Source organism: Trachypithecus francoisi, unplaced genomic scaffold, assembly GCF_009764315.1.
Source record: "Trachypithecus francoisi isolate TF-2019V2 unplaced genomic scaffold, Tfra_2.0 Lachesis_group8, whole genome shotgun sequence".
NCBI classification, from domain to species: Eukaryota; Metazoa; Chordata; class Mammalia; order Primates; family Cercopithecidae; genus Trachypithecus; species Trachypithecus francoisi.
The window spans coordinates 33,002,712-33,018,860 of NW_022681473.1; the positions used below are offsets into that span (position 1 = coordinate 33,002,712).

At 46.2% G+C, this 16,149-nt stretch overlaps 1 protein-coding gene across 10 annotated transcripts in view; it reads left to right on the forward strand.

The window, feature by feature from the left end:
* PAX6 (paired box 6) overlaps positions 1-15,885 on the forward strand; it is a 29,128-nt gene extending 13,243 nt beyond the window's left edge. For 2 of the 10 annotated variants that reach the window (XM_033205266.1, XM_033205269.1), the window contains exons 5-14: positions 1,891-2,021; positions 2,807-2,848; positions 2,943-3,158; positions 3,859-4,024; positions 9,917-10,075; positions 10,555-10,637; positions 10,860-11,010; positions 11,109-11,224; positions 14,048-14,198; positions 14,893-15,325. In XM_033205266.1, the coding sequence (XP_033061157.1) occupies positions 1,891-2,021; positions 2,807-2,848; positions 2,943-3,158; positions 3,859-4,024; positions 9,917-10,075; positions 10,555-10,637; positions 10,860-11,010; positions 11,109-11,224; positions 14,048-14,198; positions 14,893-14,978 (1,301 nt within the window). In that variant the 3' untranslated portion in view covers positions 14,979-15,325. Of the gene's footprint in view, positions 1-985; positions 1,129-1,890; positions 2,022-2,806; positions 2,849-2,942; positions 3,159-3,858; positions 4,025-9,916; positions 10,076-10,554; positions 10,638-10,859; positions 11,011-11,108; positions 11,225-14,047; positions 14,199-14,892 lie in introns of all 10 variants that reach the window. The other 8 variants (XM_033205265.1, XM_033205270.1, XM_033205273.1 and 5 more) reach the window with 5 other exon arrangements.
* Positions 15,886-16,149: the final 264 nt, after the last annotated feature.

Here is a 16,149-nt window from a genome sequence, read left to right on the forward strand (position 1 = left end):
TTTCCGGGAAGCTCCCTGTGCCTAGAGGTGGGGCTCCGTAGCTGGAGCGGTGGATGGAACTTGCGAGGCAAAGGCAGGCAATAAAAGGAAGTTAGGATAAACCGGAAACGTGGGCCAGGCCTTGCTCTGTTGGAGAAGCGGTGTCCCCGCAATGTCCCTGCTTGCGCTGGGCCCGGCCGGAGCCCAGATCCCCCAAACGCCTGTCACTTCTCATCGAGTTGAGGCTCCGGCCCCCCCCAGACCCCGCCTCGGTGAGGGCCCCCCCCAGCCCCAAGCCTTCGGCTACCCTGAAAACGCGGCTCCCCTCGAAGGGGAAACGAGTGCAGTTCAATCTCGTCTGAGTGATCTACAAATAGGGACGGAAAGGGTCGTTTTATCACGGTCCCGTTTGTCGTGACGATGCAATTTCCCGGAGCGGAGCACTGTCACAAAGTGACAAGGCTGCCACAAGCGCCCCGACTGATCTTTTCAATTAGCCTTCCATGCATGATCCGGAGCGACTTCCGCCTATTTCCAGAAATTAAGCTCAAACTTGACGTGCAGCTAGTTTTATTTTAAAGACAAATGTCAGAGAGGCTCATCATATTTTCCCCCCTCTTCTATATTTGGAGCTTATTTATTGCTAAGAAGCTCAGGCTCCTGGAGTCAATTTATCAGTAGGCTCCAAGGAGAAGAGAGGAGAGGAGAGGAGAGCTGAAAAGGGAGCCACGTCTTTTCTTAGGAGGGCTGCTCTCTAGAGTCGGGGCTGCAGGTTGGAGATTTTTAAGGAAGTGGAAATTGGCAATTGGCTTTATTTGTGTGTCTGTGGTTTTGGGGGAGGGGGGCTACAAAGAGGGGCTAACTCCCTCTCCCTGTTCTCCAAGGTTGGACCACAGGGATGAGATTGTGAGATACAAAGATAAAGGAGGGATGGGGAACACTATGACGTGGTCTTTTCTTTTTCGTTTCTGTTTTTGATTTTTGCTAATATCTATCCTTGGCTGAGGGGAGGGCGGAGTTCAGCGGCGGAAATAAAGCGAGCAGTGGCCGGTGAGAAACGACTCCCGGCTCTAAGCCTTACTTGCGGTGGCCGGACTTGTCTGTGGCTGAAGCAGAGCCGGGGCTCTGACTCTCAGGTCTACACTGGAGGTGCGGAAACCTGGACTGGGGTTCACCAGCCACAGACTGGCTACTCTGGTTCTTTTCTCCTCTTCCTTCTTCTGTTCTAACCAAACAAAACCAAACTCGGTGCTTGTGCCAGGCCTTGGCCAGTTTGGACTGTAATGCAAACATTTCTGGATTTTATCTTCCAAGGGAGGACTCAAGGGCTGTAAGGTTTGCTATCACTGTTCCAACACTGCAGAGACCTTGAAGGTTCAGTGTGGGATCTGTAGAACCTATGGTTTGCGGTGACACTCAGAGGGGATCTTCGGGAGATTTGTAGAGCCGGTTCTTAGCGCTTTGTGGGTTCAGAGGCTGGCTACAGTGTTTATGAAGAGGGGCAGTGTGGGCTGGGGACACTGCTGGGGTTATGGCGGTAGTGAGGTCCATGTGTTCTTGTTCCTTGGTATGTGTCTGACTCTGTTGCTGCTGCAGTCCAGTGGGCAAGGGCACGGCTGTTTGGGGTTGGGCTGCCCAATGTCTTGCATGGTTGGTTGTCCTGTTGTCCTTTTTTTGATCGATAGCAGGAACCTGATCGCTGAGGCTGGCACAGGTTGGCAGGGGGATGAGGATGCATTGTGGTTGTCTCCTCCTCCTCTCCTTCTTCCTCTACCCCTTCTTTTTCTCTTTACTCTTCTCCTTCCTGTTCTTGTTCTTCCTCATCTTCCTCTTCCTTCTTCTCCCTCTTCTTCCTCTTCATTCTGCTCTCCTCTCTTCTTTTCCCCTTTCCTCTCCTCTCCCTTTCCTCAGGTCACAGCGGAGTGAATCAGCTTGGTGGTGTTTTTGTCAACGGGCGGCCACTGCCGGACTCCACCCGGCAGAAGATTGTAGAGCTAGCTCACAGCGGGGCACGGCCGTGCGACATTTCCCGAATTCTGCAGGTGATCCTCCCGGCGCCGCCCCACTCGCCGCCCCCGCGGCCCTCCACTCTCAACGCCCTCTCTTCATTTCTTACTGTAAACGATGCTAATTATGGACCCCCCACCCTTACCCACCCCAGTCCCCAGTCCCCCACCCACTCCCCTGCCTTCCCACTTTTCCCTCTCCTTCCACCATCCTTCCCTATCTCTTTCAACCTGGGTTGAAACAGATAACTCATCTGCTTCAGAAAAATACAGTGTGTGGATTTTTTTAAAAAAAATCTTTCTCTTTTTATTTGGTAAAGACATTCATTGTGGGAACAGTTTATGAACTGTAATAAACTGAGTTATATAAATCGGCATAATTTCATTCTGCTCTCCCCAGCCCATGCTTACCTCAGATTGTGAGGTATTTGTTTATTCTTCATGTTTATGAAGAATACATGTTGATTTTAAAAGACAAGTGCTATTTACTCCTCCCTAACTCACATTTACTCAATTGGGCATTTTTTAAAGAAGAAGAAGTAAAAAATCAGGGTTTTTTTTTTTCTTTGCTCTTTAAAACCTGGCACCACTTTAAGCAAGGTCAGCACAAAAATAAATTAATCTGACTTCGTTTTGATGCATCTTCAGGCAGTGTTTAAGAAAACAGTTTTTTTAAAAAACAACTTTTAAATTCTTTTTTAGTTCAAACTGTTTGAAAATATCATCATATTTGTAGTTTTTAGGGCTACAAATGTAATTTTAAGAAAAAAGCTCTCTACAGTAAGTTCTCGTACCATTGAAGGTATATTTTTGTGTTATAGACCCATGCAGATGCAAAAGTCCAAGTGCTGGACAATCAAAACGTAAGCTTGTCATTGTTTAATGCATACTTAAACAATTTTATTTTTGTCTTGAAATTATTAATAATGTGGTTTTCTGTCCACTTCCCCTATGCAGGTGTCCAACGGATGTGTGAGTAAAATTCTGGGCAGGTATTACGAGACTGGCTCCATCAGACCCAGGGCAATCGGTGGTAGTAAACCGAGAGTAGCGACTCCAGAAGTTGTAAGCAAAATAGCCCAGTATAAGCGGGAGTGCCCGTCCATCTTTGCTTGGGAAATCCGAGACAGATTACTGTCCGAGGGGGTCTGTACCAACGATAACATACCAAGTGTAAGTTCACTGAGAACATCTGCCCTCCCTGCCCTAAGCCCAAGGCTCTCTCCTCTTTACCTCCTCCCACCCTCTCTCTCCACTGTCTCTTAGTTTGTGTCCTCTCCCTGCTCCACATTTGTCTCCTTTGTACCTGGGGGAACAGAGAGGAATGCCCTGACCTTTCTTTGACTGTCTGGAAAATGGGAGTCAAGTGTGGGGAGTCGTTCACTTCGTTTGCATGCTGCAAATCGGAGGGCGGAGGCACCAGGGAAAGGCACTTGAATCAAGAAGGAAAATGAGAACCAGATTGTAACTTCGGCCCAATCCACCTGCCAGAACTTTCCTTCAGGTGTCACACATCCATTTCCATCCTAATATTAAACAATATAATGAAAGAAAGCTTTACACCAAGTCTAAATATATTTTATTTTCGGGCAGTCTTTTAACAAAGCAAAGCGACCGTGTGAGTTAGGTCACCAGAGACACCAACCAATGGTGAAGGACCTCCTCCCCTCAATTCTCTATTCAACTCAATTTCCATGCCCAAAATGATAGCTATCATTTTTTCCACGATGTATCTGCAAATCCACTGTCCCGGGGTGGCTGAGAGCTTTTTAATGGGTTGAGAGTTGCTTTTTAAAGTGGTGGGTGAGCTGAGATGGGTGACTGTGTCTTCAGGAGACACTACCATTTGGTTTGATTTTGGTTTGATTTGCAGGTGTCATCAATAAACAGAGTTCTTCGCAACCTGGCTAGCGAAAAGCAACAGATGGGCGCAGACGGCATGTATGATAAACTAAGGATGTTGAACGGGCAGACCGGAAGCTGGGGCACCCGCCCTGGTTGGTATCCGGGGACTTCGGTGCCAGGGCAACCTACACAAGGTAAAACTCAAGCAGCCATCCACGCAGCTCTCCATATGTGCAGCCCGTTGCCTGTCCCCTACTCTCCCAACCTTTTCCTCCTGGGGCTTCCATGCTTGGGGAATGTCATGGGTGAGACTGCATTTGAAGGCCTGGGACACATCGAGCACATTGTATGTAGGTGGTGTTTGTTGAACCATCTTGTTGGCCTGGGAATGTGAGGGTTGTGTATGTCAGGAGTGGTATGAAGGTGGCTGGTGTGTGTGTGTGTTTGTCCGCAGCACTGTGCGTAAGAGGGAGCTGCGTGGTGCACTATTAAAGTCTGACATTAGAATGCAGGGAGAGCGCCCTTGTAGAAGTGTGACAAGTTAACACACTGACAGACTGCGAGGTAAACATAATTGTATCGTGTTGCTTTTTGCTGTAATTGACAAATTATGTGAGTATGAGTAGGGTGCACAAGAAAGGGTGAGCAGGGAGATGCAGGGCCGAATAGGGGTAGGAGCGTTAGAAGTGGTGGTCTCCCAACTGAAACCACCCCACTATCCTTGCCCCTCTGGGCCCCACTTTCCCACTCTCTGTGGGTGGCGACTATGTGGAAGTGGTGAGGTGAAGATACTGTGAGCAGGACGGCGGGGTGCCGGGAGCTGCTCCGGTCTGGGAGGAGAGATGGGACCTGGAACACCCTAGGTTCTGTGAGAAGGGCTAGAGGAAGAGGAGCGGATGGGGGAGGAGGGTCAGCTGGCTTCCCCTCTGCCCCCCTCCACACCCTGAGGTAGTTTGGTCAAGAATAGGAAACAGTTTACTCCTAAGATTAATCGGTATTTGTTGTCCTCGTGACAAGGAGATAATATGCGGGATAATGGGACGTGGCGTCTCACTCCTGGGAGCACAACGGAGCCTGGGGGCTCGGGGCCGGGGGTGGCGCGCGGGACTGCGAGGAGGCTGCCGGCGCGTCCGTGCGCTCTCGAACCGGCTCCGGATGCCCGGCGCCTCCATGGAGTCGGGCGAGGGAAGGGAAAATCGGTAACAGTATGCGAAATATCTGGTACAAAGGATGCTTCTGTCACTCGCAAGAATTTGTTATGGGAACAATCCTGTCGCTCTGTAATTGCTCATTAGAGAACGTTTTGTTTCTCATTAAGGCGACATGAATAAGCGTCTAGTTGAAGGAGACAGCTGTAGAAATGTTCCACAAGAGACCTCTGGACACGATTCGGCACCAATTGCCAATTAGACATGTCAGTTTTAAGAGCAGAAAACAATATAGGACGGACACTGGGAAGATAGGGAGCAAAGCGCTCGCTTCTTGTTTCCCAGCGCGGCCGCTCGGCCGGCGGAGGCCTCCTGACGCGCGGGGCCCGGGCTCCCCTGGGCGACCCCGCCCGCGCGGGCCCCAAACCTGTCGCCTCCACGAGCGCAGAGGGCCCCCAGGCCCGCTTCGGCCTCTGGTGAGACTAGCGATTGACCCCACCGAGTGTAGGCAACCCCACCCCTGCCTGACCTTTGAAACCGTAGGATTCCCACGTGTAGACACTGGACACACCCAAGTGACACCCGAACTTCACTCATGAGCATCCACCCCTCCGCCCCCAGCAATCTGAGATCCTGGTGATCCCTTGCCTGCCAAGAATCTGGCCCACTTAGTCCCAGAAATCTTGGGGAGGGACGCAGGGCACGGTGGCCTAGGCCTGGGAGGGCTGAGCCCAGAGCCTCCACTCCTGGCTCTCAGCGCGTGGGCTCCCATGAGCTTGGGGCACGGGAGACACCCGCCTCCCGCTTCTTGGAGTTGGGACAGAAGCTGAGGACAGCAGCTTCCACCAGAGGTGGCGCCCAATTCGGGCGGATTTTCGTCCCCGGCAACGTGAGGGCGGGAAGTGAGTCTAACCGGCTAGGGTCCGCGGGTGATGGTTGGGGCCGGAGGTGGCGCTAGTCCAGGGGCTTTTCACTTGCTAGACAATTCTGGGTCAACTGACAATCACCACCCCCTCACCCTCAAGTGAGGTTTTTGGGGGGTGATTGTCACCTCAGGCACAGGATCGTCACCCCTACTTGCGTGGGGAGGACACGTGGGCCAAACGAAGCACAGAGTTGCCGGTGTGGGGGTAGCAGGCCCTGGTGGCGAGCCTCGCTTCACGTTCTGGGGAATCTTCAGGCTTTTTGGCGCTAAGAGGATCGCCCTCCCTCCCTAGCCCCCTTTCCCAGCCCAGGAAGCCTTTCTTGGGTTTTAAAGAGTCCATTACTCCAAAAGCATAAGGTGGAGGTTAGGTCTCAGAGGGAGACAAATATGGTTTCCATCTGATCAACGCCATGCGGCAGTGAATAAAATCGCGACGACGTAGCCTGACAACAACAAGAGACAACTCTATCCAGCCCCAATTCTCCAGCGATTTGGTGGTTTTAGGGATCACGGAGACACTTTTTCTTATCTCCTCCCCTCACCCCACCCCCAACCCCCATAATACCCAGGCCCTCTGTAGGATTTAGTCAGCCTCTCTTTCAACAGATGCTACAATGTTTTGATCCGCGCTCCAGAGCTGAAAAGGTGCCGCAACCGGGTTGCTATCTTTTCTTGCTTGTTTTCCGCCTCACTGATTAAGACACTAAGAAACTAAGGAATGATTTTATTTCCCAGCGTGTCTCTGTCTCTGTCTCTCTCTCTCTCTCTCTCTCTCTCCTCTCTCTCTCTCTCTCCCCCGCCCCCTCCCTCTCTCCCTCTCTCTTTTTCTCTCTCTCTCTCTTTCTCTCCTCCTTCCAGGAAACAAATCCTATCCCCATCGTCAGATGGTCCTGGGGCTGGGATAATGGGAGGCGCTTTCACTCGCCTTCTCACGGATTAGGCTGGAAGGTGAACGGCACCCATTGAAGGCCCCTGCTTTGAGCGTGGCTCCGAGGGGGCGCCTTTAAAAGAAGATATCTTAATTGTCCACCACTTAGGTTTATCGTGGGGCGGGGGGGAATTCGAGATCCAACTTCTAGTTTTATTTTGTTAAAAGCTTTAAGAGTGGAGGGCAAATCCACTAAAGTGGGGGGGGGGGGGAAGGCACCCATTTTAAGTAAGAGCAGCCGCTAGGTCACTGCTTGGCTGCAAACAGTTGTCACTTCTAAAGTAAAGAACTGTCCCCGTGCCGCTCTCCCCGTGGGGTAGAGAAGGGATCCTACAGCGACGGGTTTCTTTTTGCTGGCGTGTAATTCCAGTCCCCACTTCCTATCTTTTTTTTTTTTTCTTCCAGATTTAAAATTGAACTCTACTGTCCCTGCTGACTTTTCTCCCTTAAGTATCAGTTCTGGAGGCAGCACAGGGCCTGGCGGCTATCGCGTGCGTGCCTGTGTAACCCGTGTGTATGTTTGCATGAGACAAAACATGGATAAGAGTGTGAATCTCCATGTTTTAAAATTTAGAAAATGTCAAAGAGGCAAATGAGAGCAGAGCATGCTGTCGGCGGGGGTCTTTGGAGGCAGATTCGGGCAACTTTGTTTAATTGGCGAGATCGAATGTGCCAGAAAAGGGACTGAGATGGGGCCCCCAGGAAGGCAGGGGCATGAGTGACCATGGGGAGATGGGCATTGTGTTCTCCTCAGTGCCCCCCACCCCATACCAGATGTGCAAAGATTTTTGTCTGTTTTCCAAAAACAATAACCCTCTGGCCTTTCTAGTTGTCCAGAAGGAGCTAGTTCCAGTCTTCTTGACCAAACCTGAAAATAAAGCGAGAGGTGGGGGTGGCCGCTTCATTTCTTCCCTTGAAAAACGCTTTGAAAAGTCCCGGAAACCTGGGGCGGTAAATTAGCACAGACGCCTGTGCCCGCACACGTGAGAGGAGCGCTTCTCCCTCAGCTAAGTAGCCCTCCTCGACCCCCAGCTTTCTGATAGAGTGCAAAGACCCAGAGTCCAACTGAGGCTCGGTCCCTAATATTCTCTGTCCCTCATCTTCCTTTTCCTCTCTCTCCCACTCTTGTTCGGCCCTCATGTCTCTTTCCTCTTAGCATTCTTTTCTGTCCTTTTTTTCTTATACTTTATGGCCTCTGTGTTTTTTGAGCCCTCTTTTTCTCTCCATCGCCCTCCGCCCTTCCCCCAATCCAGGCCCCCCAGTCCTTCCCCCTTGCTTCCACCCCCACCGCTGGTTTCCATCCTGCCTCCCCTCCATCTCCCCTACCTAGGAACCTGGCCGTCGTCCCCGTCCACTCTCCCTGCCTCCCCCCATGCTGGGCCTTGGCCCCCCATCCACCCTCCATCCCCCCAGCCAAGCGCCCTAAATAGCACGGAGGCGCCCGCTCTTCGGACAGTGATTAATGATAGCAGAGCAGAGGGGTTAACACACTTCACTGAAAAGTCTGTTGACTGGGCTTCTTGTAACACAATGTGGCCCGCTGCACGCCTCAAGAGAATCCTTTTGTTGTCCGCGCTCATTGTAGCCTCAAAATTCTGCCCACGAAAGTTTGCCAACGCTCCTGCCCCAGGAGTTTAATAGTTTCCCTTACTCACGGGGCATTGTGCAGCGCTGAAAAGCAGCCCCTCGCTATTCAAGTGTTGGTGGTCATCTCAATAGATCTCCAAGGGCCCATATGGTGGCCAGTGCCGATGAATCCGCCTGTTTAAATGGGGGAGAAAGTTGGGGTTTTAAAACATTTCAGAGTTCCTGAAAAGATCCCACTAGATCCTGTCACAATTCCCTGAACTCTTTGAAGGCGCAGCCTATTGTCTCCTGGTTATAAATAATATTCCTGGCCAAGTCGATTCCCACCAAGGCGCTCCACCCCGCCTCTGGCCAAGTTTTGAGGTTAGGGAGGTGGGTAGCCCATGTTGGTATACCTTGGGGGTCATTTCAGGACCCCAGACCCGGGACCCAGCCTGTACTGGCCCTGGAGGCCCAGTCAGGGTTTAGGCAATCCTGCTTCCCTTCACACAGGCTGTGGCTTACAGGCAAGGTGCAAGGCGGGAGAGCCAGCTAGCCCAAGTGCACATCTTGCCCTCCAGGCAGCAAGGGAAAACAATAAAACTTTCCCCCTGTATAAAGATAGAAATTACATTAAAAGTGGTGGAAATGCCCTAATTAAAAATGTACCACTTAAATGATATGCCAAAGATTCAGCTGCAGCATAGAATATTTAGCTAGTTAGTGAACTCTCTACTATTTCTTTTTAAAAATTACACGTTAAAAATTTAAAAGAAATCTTACTTTTCTCTGGTGCAACACATTACAAAGAATGGACAGTCCTTTTATCTAAATATAAAATTCCATTTTCAGCAATTATAGCCTGTTCTTGGTGATGATATAATTACAGCTGTGCTCGTAATAGGTGTCAAGGCGAAGCACACTCATACAATAGTTGAATAAAACTGCAGAACAATGCGAGCACTTCTAAATTCACAACCTTTAAAATGAAATTGACTGTGCAGAATTCAAATAAAAACTAGATAAATATTTTTTAAAAAGATTACAAGCTTGGTTTGGTTTCTTAATAGCATTTTCTACAAACCTATCAACATCTAATTGATTAGATAGGAATTACTGATTATAGATCAACTGAAATCTTGAACATCACTCTTCTATTTTCCCAACACAGCCATAGGTAAAGAGATTCTGTAGGGAATGGAGTGAGGCATTTGGGGAGTTGGAGTTACTTATAAAAGATCATTTTAATTGGAAACTTCAGTGCTTATTTTTTCATTCAAGAAATGCCACTTAGTGTGTGTATTATAAAGTCTTGTCTTGATAAAAACAAAGAAAATGGCGGTCAGGTAACTAACATCACAAATGTCTTTTGTTAACAGAAGGCTGACAGTTACCTTGGGAATGTCTTGGTGAGGCTGTCAGGATACAATGCTCTTGGAGTTTAAGACTGCACCAAGCCCCTTTTGGAGGCTCCGAGTTACTCCAAATTTCTCTTATCGTCCTGTTCTTTTTGTTCCAGATGGCTGCCAGCAGCAGGAAGGAGGGGGAGAAAATACCAACTCCATCAGTTCCAACGGAGAAGATTCAGATGAGGCTCAAATGCGACTTCAGCTGAAGCGGAAGCTGCAAAGAAATAGAACATCCTTTACCCAAGAGCAAATTGAGGCCCTGGAGAAAGGTGATAGAGTTTTTCAAAGTAGAGAAGCAGTAAATCAAAGTAAATGCCACATCTTCAGTACAAAGAGCTAAATTTAGCCAGGGCCCTTTGCATAGAGGACTGAAAAGGTTTCTTTTTTCTTTTTATTTCTCTGGGCATCTTTTCAGTGTGTGTATATGTGTGTGTGTGTGTGTGTGTGTGTGTGTGTTTCTTCTTTTCATCTACCAGTAATTCAAAGACTAAATGTCTGGCTTACAAGGAAAAACGATGATTTGGCTATTTCGGGCCACAGAAAGGTCATTGAATGTGTCATTTCAAAGAAAATTTAACTTGGTTCTGGTGGGAAAGTTCTTCCAAGTACAGTCAACACTAGAAGCATTTTAAAGGGAATTGGTTGGAGGTAATGGGAGCGGGGAGGTGGGAATCAGCTTGATCCACAGTTTGGTTAACATATTTTGTGTAGTTCTGGCACAATATAGAAAATCAATTTACTCTTTCAGAGTTTGAGAGAACCCATTATCCAGATGTGTTTGCCCGAGAAAGACTAGCAGCCAAAATAGATCTACCTGAAGCAAGAATACAGGTACCCAGGGACTGTGCAGTTTCACACTTTGCGATCCATACCATTTGTTTTTCTAGAGACAGAGGTGCTTGTACAGAGCACTAATCATTTATAGAACTAATAACAGGTTCAGTCTGCTAAATGCTCTGCTGCCACGGGCATGGGGAGGGCAGCAGTGGAGGTGCCGAGGTGGGGCTGGGCTCCATGTAGACACGGTGCTAACCTGTCCCATCTGACTTCCAGGTATGGTTTTCTAATCGAAGGGCCAAATGGAGAAGAGAAGAAAAACTGAGGAATCAGAGAAGACAGGCCAGCAACACACCTAGTCATATTCCTATCAGCAGTAGTTTCAGCACCAGTGTCTACCAACCAATTCCACAACCCACCACACCTGGTAATTTGAAATACTAATACTATGAATGGATGTCTTTAAACCTGTTTGCTCAGGGCTCTGACTCTCACCCTGACTACTGTCATTTCTCTTGCCCTCAGTTTCCTCCTTCACATCTGGCTCCATGTTGGGCCGAACAGACACAGCCCTCACAAACACCTACAGCGCTCTGCCGCCTATGCCCAGCTTCACCATGGCAAATAACCTGCCTATGCAAGTAAGTGCGGCTGGTGGGGGCCTGTATAATCCAGGCCCCAGAGAAGTGAGGAGTGGCTCAGGGCCTGCGGACCTCGTTGGCTGTGTCTGCACCCTTGGGAGCTTTTCGCACTACAGTGATTGGTTTGACCAGTCAAGTCGGAGACAGTCAATCCCATCTCTTTTAAGTGATTGATTCATGGATTCATGCCCCACCACCCCACAAAAACATCTGTCCAGTTTTGTCAGGTTAACCTGCCTCTTATCATACTGTCTAGCTTGAGAATGTTGGGTGGTAGTGGGGCATGTTTTGGGTACCAGTGAGACAGTCAATCCAATCTCTTTTAAGTGATTGACTCATTAATTCACTGCCCTAAAAACATTAGTAATAAAAATCTGTCCAGTTTTGTCAAGTTGATCTGCCTTTTATTATACTGTTACCTTGATAATGTTGGGTGGTGGTGGGGCATGTTTCGGGTAGTAGGGAGCCTTGTACCAGAAAATGGAAATAATGCTGGCACATTATCAGATAGCAGGAGATTAGTAGTTTAAAATTTGGGTTTATGGGTTTATATTATTGTGTGTGTATGCTAAATATATAATCTATGCATGCATTTGGGGCATTACTTAGGGTATATGTGATAAACCAGTGAGAAAGAAAAAAAGGGTTCGGAAATGGGATTCATATTTACATGGTGAGATATACATAACATAATGAGAATGCTAGTTTTCTGTCTATATCTACAATAAGAAAAGGCATAGCAGGTGTTTGCTGGAAATTTAGTGTGTCTTTGCCGTGAATGCTGTGATGAGTTTGTGGCCCTCCTAGCTGCCTGGGAAGCTTGATGCTGTTCACTTGGTATGACAGCCTGCCTCTCCTCTTAGTTCTGTCCCAAATATCTATTAGCCCCTAATTTAGAGGCCCTGCACTAGGTTCACCCTTTATGATGTAAGTTGGATAAGGCAGATGGTTTGTAACAAACCTTTGTTGCTGGATGGCTTCTTGATAGGAAAAATGTCTTCTGGTAGGCCTTTCCCAGTGGTTTTCCTAGAACTCCTGTTTGTGCAACAATTAGAGATATTACATGGTATGATACCGGCCAGCGTGAGCCTCTGCTGGAAACAGTTCTGGGGCTACACTGGTTGTTTATTCTCCACTGAACATTTTTTGCTGGATTTCAGATCCAAATCACAGCAAAATAAATATTTCACAGTCTTCAGACTAATATAGGAGCAGCTAGATAAGTAACTTTAGAAGAATTATTCACATGTTTATTTTTATTGCATCTGGATATTATTGACCATAGTGCAATTGATGTAAATTAAGGGATTAACGGCCCATTAGTTGGTGTTGCTATAACCGCATTGGAATTTTCCAGAAGTCAGGTTGCCTAGAGGAAGTCATTGCAGGAATTAGAAACAAATGCAAGCTGAAATTCTGGCAGGGCCCTGAAGGCCTGTTTGCCTCTTTGAACTTGATGTTAGTAGTCATCATTTGACTTTAATAAGGCCACAGAGTGTCTTGTTCAGTTTCATATAACAACATCCAGGTTTCTGTGAAGATAGCAAAATGTGTATGAGAAAATAATAAGGTGTACAAGTAGATGCCGCCATTTTATTAGGGCTGTTTCCACATACAGACCAGTGTGGGGAATCAATCTATTTCAAACACTGACTTTTAAAAATTACATAATTTATATAATTCAAAAAGTACATGCATTCATTAAGCATAAAGAAAATTAAAATGATTAATAACTTTTCTCTTCAGAGAAAACTACTCTTTGAATTGTGGAGTGGGTGAGCCGGTTTGTCTATCCATTTATTCATTCTCTTGACCAAAATCATCATTTTACAAATGGTGGATGTCCTCCTCTGGACCTTCTCTGATATGCTTCCCTCTCTGAGAATATGGATCTTGGAAATTAAACATTTCTCCAGTTTGCAGAGAAGAAAAATGATAGTATACTGTACTATCATCTGATTTGCTTGTTCCCGACACACTTCTTTTAATTCATCCCAAGTTTGCTGCCATGGTGTAGTACCATGAGAGCTCATGAGGCGTTTTGTTAGGAGAAAGGTTTACCTCCTCAATGCTGCCATTCTGAACAGTTCGAGGGCAGCAACAGTTTTCTGGTTATAAGTCAGTCTGGGCTTTTGGGTCTGTTAGGAAGACATGGTTAATTCTCAGGATGGAGGTGGGTTACATTTACTAACTCGATTTGGGATTTGGGTCTATTAGGAAATCGTGGTTAATTCTCAGGATGGGGGTGGGATATATTTTCTAACACTTCTGATCACTTTAACTTGGGGTCATTACAGATCTGCTTCGTCAAATAATCTTTGATCCCATGAGTCTGGCTGTGAAAGGTTCCCAAGGTCCCTGAACCATACTTTACTGAGAGCTCCTCCCACTGCTCTCTGTCCCAAAGCTTGAGATGTGGGCTTTGGGGGTTACAGGGTTCCCAAATAAATCCAGATTTGCAGGGAGAGGGGGGATGTGTTTTGATGAAGGTCCTCATGCTATAGGTTCTTCAAATATGCCAGCAGAGGTTAGAGACAAAAATCCCGTTAATTTATGGATAGTGGCAACCATGGAGCTGGACAGTTGTCAGAACCTACTGTGCTTTAGAAGCTTGATACATAGGCAACTTTCTTCTAGCTGTGGCCAGTGGAAGGACTAGCTCGAGGCCCAATCTTAGATTTATCATCTGGAATTCCAGTACTTCACGTGCAGGCATCTTTAATGATCAGACTTGTTGCCAGAGTTCCTTGGGAGGAGGGAGCCTGGGGCTGTGGCTATGTGATGTGCTCCTCAGTAACCACAGGTTTGCCTCTCTCCTCACAGCCCCCAGTCCCCAGCCAGACCTCCTCATACTCCTGCATGCTGCCCACCAGCCCTTCGGTGAATGGGCGGAGTTATGATACCTACACCCCCCCACATATGCAGACACACATGAACAGTCAGCCAATGGGCACCTCGGGCACCACTTCAACAGGTGAGCCACTGCTTTCTGCAGGCTGTACAGAGGTGGCCTGTACAGTTTCTTTTACCAGGTGATCTCTCTTCACTAGGAGTCTACCCAAACAGAATCTCCTGGTCCTGTGGGAGGTTGTGTTTAACTCCTTGCTGTCCTGTCCCTGGGGGATGGGGATTGAAAAAGGAAATTCAGTTAAGCTAATTGGTAACCTTACACCATATGCAAAAACTGAAATTGTTTTTCCTGAATTTGGTCACCAAAGTTGTATATGAAGACAAGGCCTGAGACTGCAAGTTTTCTGAGGACAGATTATTAGACTATGCTCAGTAGGGGGCCCACTGAGCTGTAGGTGCGTGCTTGTTGAAATGCTTCTTGCCATCGTATCTCCCCTAGACCTTTCACTGCAAATAAAAAGTGACACATTGGTTTTCCAGAGATAGCTTTATTATAAAATTTCCAAACATACGAACAAACGGAGGATTTTTTCTTTTCTTTTGGATTGGCGGGCAGGTACTTGGGATCCAACAGGTATATATAAACATGTTGTCTAGTTTCTGAAGGTGCTACTTTTACTTGTAACAATGGAAGTATTTTTTAATACAGTAAAAAATGTTAGAAAGTATTAGTTGTTTTTGTAAACCCACAAATTTGTATTCCATGTCTGTTTCTCAAAGGGAATATCTACATGGCTGTTTCTTTCATCCACTTCTAGGACTCATTTCCCCTGGTGTGTCAGTTCCAGTTCAAGTTCCCGGAAGTGAACCTGATATGTCTCAATACTGGCCAAGATTACAGTAAAAAAAAAAAAAAAAAAGGAAAGGAAATATTGTGTTAATTCAGTCAGTGACTATGGGGACACAACAATTGAGCTTTCAGAAAAGAAAGAAAAATGGCTGTTAGAGGCGCTTCAGTTCTACAACTGTGTCCTGTATTGTACCATTGGGGAAGGAATGGACTTGAAACAAGGACCTTTGTATACAGAAGGCACGATATCAGTTGGAACAAATCTTCATTTTGGTATCCAAACTTTTATTCATTTTGGTGTATTATTTGTAAATGGGCATTTGTATGTTATAATGAAAAAAAAAGAACAATGTAGACTGGATGGATGTTTGATCTGTGTTGGTCATGAAGTTGTTTTTTTTTTTAAAAAGAAAACCATGATCAACAAGCTTTGCCATGAATTTAAGAGTTTTATCAAGATATATCGAATACTTCTACCCATCTGTTCATAGTTTATGGACTGATGTTCCAAGTTTGTATCATTCCTTTGCATATAATTAAACCTGGAACAACATGCACTAGATTTATGTCAGAAATATCTGTTGGTTTTCCAAAGGTTGTTAACAGATGAAGTTTATGTGCAAAAAAGGGTAAGATATAAATTCAAGGAAGAAAAAAAGTTGATAGCTAAAAGGTAGAGTGTGTCTTCGATATAATCCAATTTGTTTTATGTCAAAATGTAAGTATTTGTCTTCCCTAGAAATCCTCAGAATGATTTCTATAATAAAGTTAATTTCATTTATATTTGACAAGAATACTCTATAGATGTTTTATACACATTTTCATGCAATCATACGTTTCTTTTTTGGCCAGCAAAAGTTAATTGTTCTTAGATATAGTTGTATTACTGTTCACGGTCCAATCATTTTGTGCATCTAGAATTCATTCCTAATCAATTAAAAGTGCTTGCAAGAGTTTTAAACTTAAGTGTTTTGAAGTTGTTCACAACTACGTATCAAAATTAACCATTGTTGATTGTAAAAAACCATGCCAAAGCCTTTGTATTTCCTTTATTATACAATTTTCTTTTTAACTTTATAGTGTGGTGTTACAAATTTTATTTCCATGTTAGATCAACATTCTAAACCAATGGTTACTTTCATACACACTCTGTTTTACATCCTGATGATCTTTAAAAAATAATTCTTATAGATATCATAAATCAAAAACGTGTTAGAAAAAATCC